This window comes from Rhagoletis zephyria, unplaced genomic scaffold, assembly GCF_001687245.7.
Source record: "Rhagoletis zephyria isolate East Lansing unplaced genomic scaffold, Rhagoletis_zephyria_1.1 Rzeph_scaffold_06283, whole genome shotgun sequence".
NCBI classification, from domain to species: domain Eukaryota; kingdom Metazoa; phylum Arthropoda; class Insecta; order Diptera; family Tephritidae; genus Rhagoletis; species Rhagoletis zephyria.
Window position 1 is genome coordinate 22,279 of NW_016163366.1, and position 14,665 is coordinate 36,943.

The 14,665-nt window shown below is 33.2% G+C and overlaps 1 protein-coding gene across 1 annotated transcript; it reads right to left on the reverse strand.

The window, feature by feature from the left end:
- Positions 1-6,840: 6,840 nt before the first annotated feature.
- LOC108373023 (trypsin theta-like) lies at positions 6,841-7,775 on the reverse strand. The gene has a single exon (XM_017628859.1). The coding sequence runs from the start codon at positions 7,700-7,702 to the stop codon at positions 7,010-7,012; it is 693 nt and encodes a 230-aa protein (XP_017484348.1). The 5' UTR covers positions 7,703-7,775; the 3' UTR covers positions 6,841-7,009.
- Positions 7,776-14,665: the final 6,890 nt, after the last annotated feature.

The window sequence follows — 14,665 nt, forward strand, 5'->3', positions numbered from 1 at the left end:
TTCATCACCCTCAAGCGCAACTTTGTCAATCCGACACAAAAATTCTAAAATGTAAAATTGAAGAAATCTCGGCCAGCCAAGTGAAAAGTGGCAATTATTTCTCTATATCCAGTAAAATAAGTTATCTCGAATTTTGGTAATTTTTGTTAATTGCAAAACACTCAATTTCTCTGTTCCCTTCCAATATTTCAACCATTAACTAGTATTTTAAGGTGTAATTTTAATAAACATTAAATAAAAGTGTATGATTTCTGCAGGAAAATACATTGATTTTTTTTTAATAAAATCAAAACTTCTAAAATCACAAACATATGTGGTTTTATCGGAAGTTCACAGATGTAACGTGGCAACTTAGCTCGTTTTCATATTTTTCGGTCCGAAATTACAAAATTTTTGTCCATGACGCGCCACGATTTTTGTACAGGTGGGTCAATGTGCCTTGAACACCATATGCATATATGCAAACAAATTATTTGATTTATTTTTTAATTTTAAAAATTTCTATACCTCTAAGAGTTTATAAAAATATATTTATATATATCCACAGATTATTTTAATTTTTTTTCATCCGTAACCAAATCTTCAGTACCATAAAAAGATTCAAACACATCAAAGTACAATCAATGCTATGTCCAAGTTAGTGCTACTCCACTGTACATGTGTATATGAATGTATGCATGTATGCGTGTAAAAAATGCCAATTCCAGTTGGTCTTTAACCCATTTAGCGGACATAGTTTTTTTGGTTTCAGCTGGTTCCAACTGTTAATGAAGCACAATTTTTATGTTTAATCTTTATGAAAGTTACATATATCGTCGAAGAACATGGTTACATGCAGAATTTTAAATTAATTAATATTATTCACCATACAAAATGTACGAGTATTGCTTTATTAAATGCAAACTTATGCGAAAATCTAAATATTTCGCAAACCATGGGGTTAATGGTTTCGCGCACGTGCCAATCTGGTGCCGATTCGCAGAAATTGAATAATTTGTGTTGAAGGCAGCGGCGAGGGGAAGACGAAAGCCGACCAATCGTACATTTGTATGCACATATATATGTTACATACATACATTGCATATCTACATATTTACAAAGGCATGTGTATATATGTACGTACAAATTTATGCGTTTGGCTTTTTGCATGAATAGAAAATTTGATTGCAGAAATAATTTTAATGAAATTAATTTTACAAACACATTTGTACTATATAATATTAAGTAGGGCTGCCAGATTCCCGGTTCTCCCGGACATGTCCCGGTTTTAGACTATTTGTCCCGGTGTCCCGGTCCAACCTTAAAATGTCCCGGGTTTCGTTTAAGTGTCCCGGTTTTCCATTTGATTGCACAAATTTTGCATAAAAATGACTACACTGAGAGATAAAACGCGTTGTAATATTAAGAAAAATTTTATGAATTTACTGGGGGAAATAACGCATAGTAAACATGAATATTTTTTATTTGATTATCATATTAAAATTTTCGTATTTGAAAACAACACGCACACGTGGTGTTGAATCAAACTGAACATTTGAATGCACATTTACATGTCTGGCTGTAGCTGAATGCACGAAGATGCTTGCCACAATTTGCTAATTTCCAGAGCGTCAGGGTTCAAATCCCAGCAGCATGGAATTTAAATATTTTTTAACTTATTTATGAAAAAGCATCCGTTAAGTGCAAAGCGTTTCATTTTTATATTGGCGTATTTCAATTGCATAATTCTATACTAAATACTAAAATTTGTATACTTAAATTTATTACGAGTTGGGTTGGTGCTCTTTCATATGCGATTTTTTTTAATGTAGCACGTTTTGCACAAGCAATAGTAAATGATTAATATAAGTATGTACCTAAATACGTTAAAATGACATGCACAGAGTTTTACAAGTATATTAAGCAAAAGTCAGAAGTTTTGAAACAAGTTCACAGCAACGAAACAAATGACTGATATTTTAATGTTACCTTGTATTTAATTTTTTTTCTTATCGTGAGACCTAGATTACTTATAAGTACCGTGCCGTACAAAATTATTGGCTCGGAGACTCTTTCATCTGATCACAATTTCTAATCAGATCTTTTAGAAAAATTTTGAAAATGTAGCTTTTGAGCCAATTAGTAAAGTGCAAGTCCCAAGTTACCAGAAAATTTCGTTGATTTTTTGCAATTATTTATTTTTGGCTGACAGTGTCTTCCACATACAAAAAAATGTCGAACATAGTTTGTATGGAAGAAACTCTCAATAAAAGCAATACCAAAAATCAACTAAATTTTTATGGGCTGCAAGGCTTCATTTTCAAAATTTTTATAAAAAAGTCTGAATAGAAAGTTGCGAATTTGTATCCAAATTTATTGCATTTTCCCGAGTTTTGCACAAAGCTTAGAAATTTTATTTTTAAGTTTTCTGATGTATTTAGTATAAACTGTATTTTTATAAGGAACAAAAAAGGTACATGCATTGTGAAAAATTCTCTGGGCTTTAGTTGTGATAAATTGTTTTGTTTTGCTGGTGTACGTTGTAATGATCTCATGATCTCATTTTTTATGTTTTTTTTTGTTTGTCAAAATAAAATTTTACTACATCCTTTTGTACGTAATTTTTGTCGAAACGGGAGGGAAGGGAGCGAGAGGCCTCTCCCCCCCTTAAGTGTCCCGGTTTGGCAACAGAGATATCTGGCAGCCCTATATTAAGTGTATTAGTTAATATCGGTATTTCGATAACAAGCCATAATTTGTTAGACACACATACGTACATACACGAGCAATCAAAAGTGATTGCATGGTTCTTTTTTGTATAATACTTACAATGTTTTTCAAGTAAACATTTTTTTGTTATTTTTTTAAAAAAATATGGTTCATGCTTTAATCGAAACCACATAAGTCAAACTTTCCCTCCTTTTGTATCAATTTTGGCGCAATTTTTACCATTTAGATTAGAAAAGTATAATTTACATACATACCTATAGGTTTTAACATATTTTCTGCATAATACTGTCTGCACAATACTGTTGACAACATTTTTCCTGCACACCACTCTGTAAAGTCAATTTGAAATGTTAAATAACCGCGGTGAAAACCCATCGTTGAAACGTTTCAGACTTTCGTTTTTACGATACAAAAATTTGCATCTTCTCATAACTATACGTTCTCTGGCTTTACCCAACAGCTACGACTTATGAACGCGCTTGCAAGCATTGTACGCTTTTGTTTAGATATTGATTTTGCGCATTCAAATGCGACGGCAACACTGCTTTTTGACACTTCCTCAGGCTTTGGACTCGCTTCGTAAACCGTTCTGAATTTAAAAACGCACTGTAACGAATATTTTGCGTAGTTATCACTTTTTTTTTATTAATTTACAAGCATATATGTACATAGATTTTATACCAAAAATCTTTCGTGTTGCAGAAACACCTTTTTCTCATTAAAATATATTTTCCGTCGAAAATTTTTTATATTTTCAAAGAGATTGTACTAATTTAAGACGTTGTAAAAATGCATTTTGTTCATGAATTAAGGCCAGTATGAAGCTCACAAAAGAAGCAAAAGCTTCATATAAAAAGACGTAGAAGAAACGACTAAGAAATTTTCTTGAGTAAATTTCCTTAAGGAAGTACGCAGTTCTTAAGAAATTTTCTACGCTTTATACTGCGGCAAAGCAATCCATGTGTGCAACAGAAATATATGTCCCATCCATTATTTCTTGAGAAAAGAGTGAGACAACAAGCTGTGAGTTATCAAATGTCAAACTTCCTTGGAGACACAAACGAAATAATGGCAATTTCTTTCTTGACCGTTTTCTTAAAAGCTGCATAATGGCCGTAAAACGGAGAACACAACCCAGAACATAAATTGTTTAATATTTGAAAATAAACGTGGTTGCGCAGTTGCTCATTAAATTTTGCTTAAAAGTGCAGTAGATCTACTGCATATGGAGGGGAGTCCGAATGCTGCACTTGCTATGTCATTTCATTTCCACTGCGTTTCACGTCATTCTTCAACAGGGCGTAGTTCGACAAGTGTTTGGATTAGTAATCGTTTATGTTGTGGGTGTTTAATTTTTGTGTTTGTCCTTTTATTTTTACTCGACTTTAAATGTTATTTGTGCTCCCCAACGCTAAGTAGAATTTTAAGTGTTTGTCCAATCTCTGCGCCAACATGTTGAGCGCAAAAACATCAATTTTAGTACGCAGTTATACGTTGTTTATGCTGCTGCTATTTTCTTTAACTGCAACTACAAACCGGGCAATACTTAGTAAATTTTTTATGTAAAATACTTCCAGATAGTTGCCTCTCCATACTCAAATGCAATGTAGTTAAAATATATTAAGGAACCATCATAAAATTAGGACTATTTCTGGATTTTTAACTTTTTGATATTTTCTTCCCCAACTTTGACTATCTCGGGTGAAAAAAAATGTACTGAACTATAACTTTACATTACATAAAAAAATGCTCATTTAATAAAGCTTTCAGAAAGGTGCCACACTTACTGTTTTGAATAGAAAAAAAAGTTATAGCCGCTTTTGTGGGTAAAGGACTGAGACACGCTAGAATGTATTTAATAGATTTAAATTGAATTTGCTCTTGTTACCGTCAAATGACGTGCTAAATAGTACCCGGAATGGGTTCTGCGCAAAAATACTGTGGCCCCTTATCTAATATAGCCTAGGCAAAACTAACATGTGCTAAGATCGGATTTGGCCGGTAACATATATAATACGCGAAGGCATTTTTTGTTCCGCATAAAAGATCTGCACCGTTCGTTCGATTTTTAAAAATGGGGTGCCAAATTAAAGCGCTTGGGCTGTACATGTGCAATAAGGATTTTTTTTTTTTGAAAAGAGTTGCCACCTTTTAAAAACTTATCTAAATTCAAATTATTTACAAAAAATTTTCAATTATTCAAAAAGGGTATTAATCGAAATATTTTTGAAAAGCTTTGTTTTTTAATTTAACTATAGGAGGGTTGCCACCTGTTTAAAAAATAAATTCAATTTCAATTAAGGGAAATAGGTAGGAGAAGTATTTATGTATCACCATATGGGTGCTAAACAAAATGGTTTTAAGAAAGTAATGGTTTGAAAATATTTTGAACAAGGTTGCCACCTGCTTGAAATGCCGAATTTAATTAACTTATATACAAATTATAGGAAACATCAAAATATGAATGTTAAACGAAAGTGTGTTAAGAAATCTTTATTTTCAACGCTAAGACTATTTTTGAGGTGATGGAAAAAGGTTTCCACCTGTTTAAATATTAAAATTTGGGTATCTATCAACGGAAGTATCAAAAGTCTTTATTTCTGAACAATATTTAGTTGGGCTGCCACATGTTTAAAGAATCAAACTCAACTTAATTTATCACTTAATTAAAATATGTATCGCAATGTTAGACAAAGAAGCCTTAAAAAGAGTTTAGCTTGAAAATACTTTTCAAGAGGGCTGCCATCTGTTTGAAAGGTTTAATTTAATTAACTAATGCAAAATTTATGTGAATTATATAAAAACGGGAGTCAAATGAAAGAGTGTTAAGAAATATTTAGTCTGAACATTTGGAACGTATGAGAAGGGCTGCCACAGGTTTAAAAAGTTACATTCAAATTATTCAATAAGTTCGCCGAATTATTAAAGGATGGGTATAAATCGAAATGGGTTTGAAAACTCTTTATTTTTGACCTTTATTTAGGAGGGTTGCGACGTATTTTAACAATCAAATTCAAATTAGTTCATCTGCTATTGAAACGCACGTGTATCACAAAGCCAGGCGAAAGAGATTTAAGAAGATTCTAGTTTGAAATAACTTTTGAAAACGACTTCCACCTATTTGAAAAGTCTAATTTAGTTAACGTTTACACAAGTTTTATGAATTATTTAGATATGGGTGTGAATCGAAAGAAATTTATGAAAGCTTTATTTGGAAAATAGCTTTAATTAGGCTGGCCACCTTTTCGAAAAAAAAAACATATCGATCTACATAAAAGTATAGGTATATGTACATATCTGTACAATACGAGAAGGTATTTTGGGTGATAGTCATTCGATTTTCAGCGTTCTTTTGAATTTCAAAAATGAGAGATCATATTAAAGACCATAAGCTGTAGATGTGCGATAAAGTTTAATTTTTTCACTTAAGATCTTTTTTATCGGTAAATGGTGATTTGAAATTTGATGAGACCAAAACCCTGCACACTGCGAGACCTCTCTTTACTAAAAAACGGCTACACGGATTTGGATGAAATATGGCACTTTGATCGCTTATGAATGTGACTAATATTTGGAATATTTTTTAGGTTTTTAACGTTCAATTTTGGGCGTTTAAATGCCATGCGGGTTCACTAGTAATATCGTATTCTGCGGCTCTAAGAGCATCCTCTACGTACCTACATATCGTCGTTTAAAGTACAAAACTGGGTATCAAGATAATGCAAAACCGCGTATGTGAGGTAGCTTAAATTATTTTCTAGAGGGTAAAAAAGTTCACATTTCAAAATGATTATCTTTTTTATAAAGCAATTGCGTTTCTGGCTAGTATATTTCACGACGAGTGGATAGTGAGCAAATCCAATTTTTGGCAGCAAATGTCAGTTACGCGGTTTTGAACAATGACGAAACGTGGTTTTGTACTTTAAACGACGATATGCATATCAGCTACTCTTCTGCAATCTGCCATATTTTGTTTTGGATTGTTAGAATCAAGAGGCAGATTACTGACTGGTTATCGTTAGGGCATTAACGCACATGCCTATTGACAATTTTTAGAAACCATTTAGAATTTAAATAAACAAATTAATATTCAATAAAATGCACGAATCTATTATAATCAAATTAATGGTGATTTCGTTTATTCCAAAAAAGGTTGCCCTTCCCCGGTGCATTTAGTGTTATTGATGTTACTACACCGTTTGCCTTTATTTTAGAATCGAACACGAAATGAGAAAGGGGCAATTAAAAGGCGACTTTTTTTTAGTAGAAACGAAATCACTATAACATTTTTATACATATTTTACAAGCTTGCTGACATCTTTTCAACCCATAATTTTAACGCTGGGACATTAGTGAAGACAGTTGGGTTGGCTTTGTTCGCACAACCAAAGCCCCAAGACACCAAACCGACCAACGCATTGTTGACCACGAAAGGACTTCCGGCCTGAGCATTGCAACCCTTGGCAAGACCGCACACCATTGAGGGTAAGACTTCATCGTCGGTGTATCTGTATTCGCCAGAAACACAATCCTTAGTATCGATGAAAGTTTCAGGAATATCGACCAGTTCGTTGTTTGCATTCCAACCGGTCACAACGCCAGTGGCACCGGTAGCTGGGTCTTTGGCAGCCAGTGGAATGTAAGTACCCTTTACAGGCTCAGCCAACTTCAGAATGCCAATATCATTTTCCATGGTAGTGAAATCGAACGCCGAATCGTAGCTAGACTTTGCAATTTTTACAATTTTAGCACCGTTATTAAGACTCACAACGAATTGGCTAATATCGTAGAACTCCATACATGTGGCAGCGGTCACAACGGTATCCTCATTGATCAAAGCACCACCGCAGATGCTCGTTCCATCTTCTCGTTGCACTCTGGCGACATAAGGATGTTCCTCAATTGTGGTGGGCACACCACCTTCAATTCCAGCAGCATATGCGCCTGTAGCTGCGATCAACAGCAATAAAGTGCAAGCGAATTGTTTAGCCATTTTTTTAAAGCAAACTTATTTGTGTGATTGGTTAAATCTGTAACTTTAAATTGTTTTCTAGTTGAGTTTTCGAGCGCTTTATATACCCTAATAAGTTCCGATTTTTAATATTAATTTATATAATCATATCGAAGTTATCTTGCGATGAACAATTGACGATAAGAAAGAGACTTATTTTTGTATGAACCAACAAATACGTTTGCACTTACATATCTGTAGGTATGCGAATATATTTATAACATTGAATGTGAACAAAATTATCTAGATGCTTGAGGCATTCATTAAACGCAGTTCCGAGAAAATATTTATAAAGGTGCTTTAACCCTTATGTGGGTTGCAATAGAATCTTTATAACTCTAATTTCATATAAATATGTGAATTTCTTTGCATTACTTACATTGCTGTGAACTTTTACATTCGTGGAAATAGTAGATGCAATTTTTCTATCGTAAATCTATGAATTCTCTCAACATCCTTTTCTTTAACATTGTTATTCGGAAGCCAAGCATTCGATCGAAATGTGTATTGCGTGAGAAAGCGGCCCTTAGCATAATAGTCTGAATCACGGTGGAGAGAATACAGAAGGTGGCGCCGATGGTGATACCGCTAATCGGCTCTCAGTGAATTTGACAGAATTAGCTGTTTAGCTGACGTCACAGTCGAGTTGACAGCAGCAGTGATGTGCTGAGTCAATACTTTTCAAGTATCCAATACTCTCCGTACTCGGTACCGAAACATTTAGGTTTCGAATAAAATCGCACATAGGCCAAAAATATGGAAAAAACCGTTCAGGGTAGACTCGCCTATCAAAACCCGAATGTAGGAGCCAATAGAGCTTTTAATACTGATTCAAATGAAAGATGTAAATATATATGTCGGTTCGACGCCATAATACAGAGAAACTCTTACTTGTTGGAATCATTTTTTTTTAGTTAGCGACAGTGGCGAATTTGGCTTCTATTCTAATATAAAATATTTCCTATAAATTGACACTAGTTATTTTTGAATGCAACGCTGCTCTTCATTTGACAGTTTTCATGAAATTTCAGGAAGACAAACTTCGGACTAGAGCCTGCCACTTCTAATTGAGAGTGAGTATATTTTACTCTCACGAAAGTAGAAAATTTGTCTGCTGGAACGATTTTCGGATTAAATCCTGCAAAACCTGCATATCCTATACGTGTAGTCTTACAAACCCTTTATAAACCCGTTTGTTCGTCACACATAGACAAAAAAATATGTTACGGTAAGAGTGGCTCAAATATCTATGATAGGTTACATATAGGCGACGCATCTAGTCATTGTGGGTCCCACCTTTAAGCTATCGCTGATTATTTTTTTCAATCCCGCCCCCTTCCCTAAATCCTGGCTATGCCACTGACGTGTATATTAAAAGTTAGTATCAATGCATTTATAAAGTTAGAAAAACTTAAACTGAACCAAAAATAAACAAACACCCTCATATAGGTGTTAACGAAAATCGATTGTCGTTATCTTTGAGCACGCCATGGTTCTCGGGAAAGGAAGGAAATCCTAATCAATACCACGCCATTAACAATAAATATAGGTGTTAACGAAAATCGATTGTCGTTATCTTTGAGCACGCCATGGTTCTCGGGAAAGGAAGGAAATCCTAATCAATACCACGCCATTAACAATAAATATAGGTGTTAACGAAAATCAATTGTCGTTATCTTTGAGCACGCCATGGTTCTCGGGAAAGGAAGGAAATCCTAATCAATACCACGCCATTAACAATAAATATATGGATGAAAGATAAAGTTCTAAGTCATAACAGCCTAAGATTTTAATTTCGACACACTCGAATTGATTATCTTGGCTACACATTCAAGTTGGTGATATATTTAGTAATAAATTTTCCGTTAATTAAATTACAAAAACATAAACTGATTTTTTTTTGCGATTATTTTATGTATGGGCGAAAATAAAAGGCATTTGTTCGTACTATAATAGTAATACATATTATGTTGTCTAAGGTCAAATCCAATAATAATTGGTAATGAAAGGTTAATTTGAAACATATCTTTAGCCCGCGCAATTGATTCAAAGTTTATGAATTTGGAAAATTAAGCTTAGGCTGGTAATCAGTGTTGCCGCGAATCTTTTTTAGTGGTATCCAAATTCCTTTAAAAAAGGGCTAAAAAAGAGCTAAAAAAAAGTCGTTGTGGCTAAAATTGGTAGCTAAATTTTTTTTGCTTACATATACATACAAATAAAAGTATACACGCAAACATTTTCAATAGGTAATGGTATAGAAAAACAATGAACTCTGGAAAAAAAGGTAATATTTTATCCAACCAAAAACCTTTTTTTTATAAAAGGGGAAATATACGTAATTGTACCATCAGGCTCGAAGCATATAACTTACAAGCATGTTCCACAAACACGGCTTTGACTCATATAGTGCAAGAAATTTCCGCCAAAATATTTTTTGCTTAGACAATTTAGCTAATTTCACCTCTCACGACACCAGCATGCTGACACTCATAAAATTTTCAAATAGTTTTTGAAGTCGCACCAGCAGCTGGTACAATTACATCACAAGAACATACACGGTCAATCGAATTGATGGGCCATTTAAAAAATTAAGCATATTAAAGGCCGTAAACTTATCTATTTTAAGCTATAGTTAAATCGTAAATAGATAAGTTAAAAGCCCTAACACTTTTACAGTATGTATGTATCAAAACGTAAGGAACATACAATACACATATGTATGTATATGTATCAGTCTTTCTTAGTTTAAATTAAGCAAATATACAACTTTTTCATGCCAAGTATGAATAAATTCTTTTAAGGGCTAAAAAAATGGCTAGGGGCAATTTTAAATTTATGTGGCCAAAAAAAGTATGTCGTAGCTAACTTACGCTAGGCGCACATTGCATCCGATAGGCCGACCGATTTCGGCCAATCAATTTGACCGTCCGAACTGATGCGCACACTTAACCAGATTATTTGCCGACCATATTTGTACACACAAATCCTAGTTTTCATTACAATTTTGTAAGCAGTGAAATATTTTGATACATTTTAATTGACATACTCTAAACATGTGATTTTATATGTAATTGTTTTGTTTTTGCACCCAATAACTTAATTTTTCGCAGTCCATTAAGTACTTTTCACCTGACATCGGACGAGAAAAACAAACATGTTTGAATTTATCGTCACTGGCGGAGGTCAACGGTCGATGTCGGTTCGGTTATCGGTTTATGTGTGAGAGCGTTCATATAATCACAAGTTTATTCATATCGCCCGCATATAGTCGACATCGGCCGAGCACAATTCGGCCGATGCCGGCTGCAGTGTGCGCGTAGCGTTAGGGTTTACACCGGACAATACTGTCATGACAATAGCAATACATGCATACTTTTTTACTAATACATGCATACTTTTCCATTGGAAAAATATTGGCAACTAATACGTATATCTTCATTGTCATGACAGTATTGTCCGGTGTAAACCCTAAGTAAATCTAGCCACCAAAGGGCTAAAACGGCAACACTGATACCTAAACAGAAGCGTTGAGCCAAGGCGAATTTATACAAGGTGGTGTTACTGGTGAATTTAGATTTTCGCCGCGGTACTTCCTAATGTCAAAATGATGTGTTTGTTGTAAACAAGGCGAATTCATATTACAACAAACACATCATTTTGACATTAAGAATTACCGCGGCGAAAATCTGAATTCGCCAGTAACACCACCTTGTATGAATTCGCCTTGCTTTGAGCGATGCGTTTTCTGGCGCCTAGCTAGCTTTTAACAAATATGGACCGCCCAGAACCAAGTCTTGTAAGCAGATTTTAATTCCTTCAGATGTACACTTTAATAGGTTGTTTATATACTTTTCCCGTTATTTCCCTTTTTCTTTAAATATCATATTAAACATAACTAGTCCATAAAAAAAATCCATTGTTGCCAGAGATGTTCCTATTACACCGATTATTTTCGATCAAACTTTATTACGATTAATGAAATCTAATTTAATACTTTTTTAATTTTTACAGTATGGGTAAGGCTTCCTCAAGTGGGCCCCGAATTTACCAAGATTAATATTTTTCAATGATATTCAGGCAGCGCCGAGATTTTTAGTCGAAAAGTACACTGTGTAAATTTTGTTGCAAAATTCCAAATTCTTTTTTATTAATCAAGAATTGAAAATTTTTGCAGTGTTTTGGAAATTTTTATTTTTCTTTGAAAGTGTCCGAATGAAAATTTTTTTTTTTTAGATGCTGATTTAAAAAACATTAAACTATACAATGAAATTATCTGCGTTACAAAAATATTTTTTTTTGCTTTTCAATAGATTTTTTATGAAAAATTTAACATTTAAGCGATTTCTGCGCCTCGTGGAGGAACATTTTTAACAACAACTTACGTAATAAACATTTCTGCATTTATCTATGAAAAAAGATGCGTGCATTTCGAATAAATTTTTATTTGCCAGCGTGCGCGCCCCACTCCCGCGGGCATGCGAAATAAAAGTGGAACAATTGAAACGTGCATTTCTTTCTTGCGCAAGAAGTCAACGCGTATTGCGCGCGATCCAGCCATGAGAGCAGCGCCAACACGCTGGCAAATAAAATTTCATTCCGACCAAACTATGTCGAAATGTACGCATTTTTTTTATATATATATGCAGAAATGTTTATTACAGAAGTTGTTGTTAAAATTTTCGTCCATGAGGCGCAGAAACTGCTTAAATGTTAAATTTTTCATAAAAAAAACTATTGAAAAGCAAAAAAAAAAAATATTAAAAAAAGGGTGTTTCCTGAAAAGTGTCAACCAAGACTAAAAAAATAGAATTTTGCCTAGACAAAGTTTATAGATGCCAATCGATAACTACATATTTTGTCTTTCATTCACTACATGTAAAAATAAAACAATGTAAAACAAATATTTTTTAAAAACAAGCTTTTATTTAACATGTACAATCAAAGGAATAAAATAAAGTAGTGTAACAAAAGATTTTTTAGCATGAAAAATTTGTCAATACTGCACTAAAATTAATAAAATAAAATAAGTTAAGGTCTCGTTAAAGTTATCAAAAGCCATTTAGTGAAAGGAGGTACTCAAACTCTAATGAAAATTACTAACAATTTGTAATAATTTACTTCGTTTTTAAAAAAGTTTGTCGCACGAATAGCAAACCGGCAAATACCCTGCAGTGAAATCCCAAACTAGTTAGGAAAAATACTAGTTTACAACTAGACCAGACTTGTACCAAGTACAAAACGATTTATTCATGCCCTGTGTCTTAGAACGCACAGTTGAGTAGTTCAGCCCAACAGTTGGCAACTTTCCGCCATTTTTTTCCAGCGGTAAATTTTTACGCTACCTGAACTCAACGTGTTGGGCTTAGCCTAAACAGCTGATCGAAAAGACTTACGCTGCTTATATTAAATTTAACGCCGCTTTTTTAGGTGGTAGTTGCAAACAAATTTATTATATTTTATATTACTGACGTGATAAAGTAACTAAAATATTTTATACTAATACTACGTTTCTAAATATATGTTTTTAAGATGTTTGCCATATAATTTTACACTGTTTAATTCATTGTAACATTGAACGATTTTTTCAACAGTTGCCAGCAGTTTCGTAGCAGATGAGCGTCGTCTTATGAACGCGACCATTGAGAGGAGCGTTTTCTAGCGCCTAGCTAGCTTTTAACAAATATGGACGGCCCAGAACCAGGTCTTGTAAGCAGATTTTAGTTCCTTAATAGGTTCTTTATATCGTTACCTGAAATGCAAAATAGCATAACATCATCGCTACTGAAATGGGAAAAGTCGTGACTATTTTTTTTTTATAAAACGATGTGGGAGTTGTAATTTGATGAAATCCATTATAGCAATCAAAAAGTGATCTTTATTTATTAATTTTTTATAAGTTACAACTTTTTACATTTCAGTGACGATAATGTTACGTTACTTTGCATTTCAGGTGACGATATACTCTTCCCTTAATTTCCCTTTTTCTTTAAATATCATATTATACATACATAAATAGTCCATTAAGAAAATTTGATTGTTGCCAGAGATGTTCCCATTACACTGATTATTTTCGATCAAACTTTATTTTCGATTAATGAAATCTTATTTAAGGCAATATTATTTTTTTTAATTTTTACATTATGGGTAAGGCTTCCTCAAGTGGGCCCCGAATCTACCAATATTCATATTTTTCAATGATATTCAAGCAGCGCCGAGTTTTGTAGCCGAAAAGTGCACTGTGTAAATTTGTTGCAAAATTCCAAATAGTTTTTTATTAATCAAGAATTGAAAAATTTTTTGGTGCAGATTTAAAACATACTAAACTATACAATGAAATTATTTGTGTTATAAAAATATTTTTTTTTTGCTTTTCAATAGTTTTTTTTTTATGAAAAAATTGAACATTAACAACAGCTCCTTATGTAATAAATATTTCTGCATTTATCTATGAAAAAATATATTATAGTTTGGTCGGAATGAAATTTTATTTGCCAGCGTGCGCGTCCCACTCCCGCGGGTATGCGAAATTTGAACGTGAGAAATAAAAGTTGAACGATTGAAACGTGCATTTTTTTCTTGCGCAAGTCAATTCAATATCAAAAGAATGGACCTAGTTTCAGGGAAAATTTTTTTGGTAATTTTTATTTATTTTTTTTTAATATCTCTTACTTATTTAATATTTTTTATTTAAACCGCTCCTAGTGTGACTTAACAGTTGTTGGTTTTCAGTAGTTCACAAATGTAAATTTAGTATTTAAAAATGGATTTAATTTTGGATAATATCACATATTTTGAAATTGTGGAAATTAACGATGGCCAAAATTTAAAAAATTAAAAGAAATATGGGTTATTAAATTTACCTATAAAAAATCCCAACAAGCCTGGTCCGAAAATGGAATTTTAAAGGCCTATATATCCTCTTCTCAGATCATATTCGATCTTTGA

Coding starts and splice junctions, on each gene's coding strand:
- LOC108373023 (XM_017628859.1), bottom strand. CDS start 7,702: ATGGCTAAACAATTCGCTTGCACTTTATTGCTGTTGATCGCAGCTACA.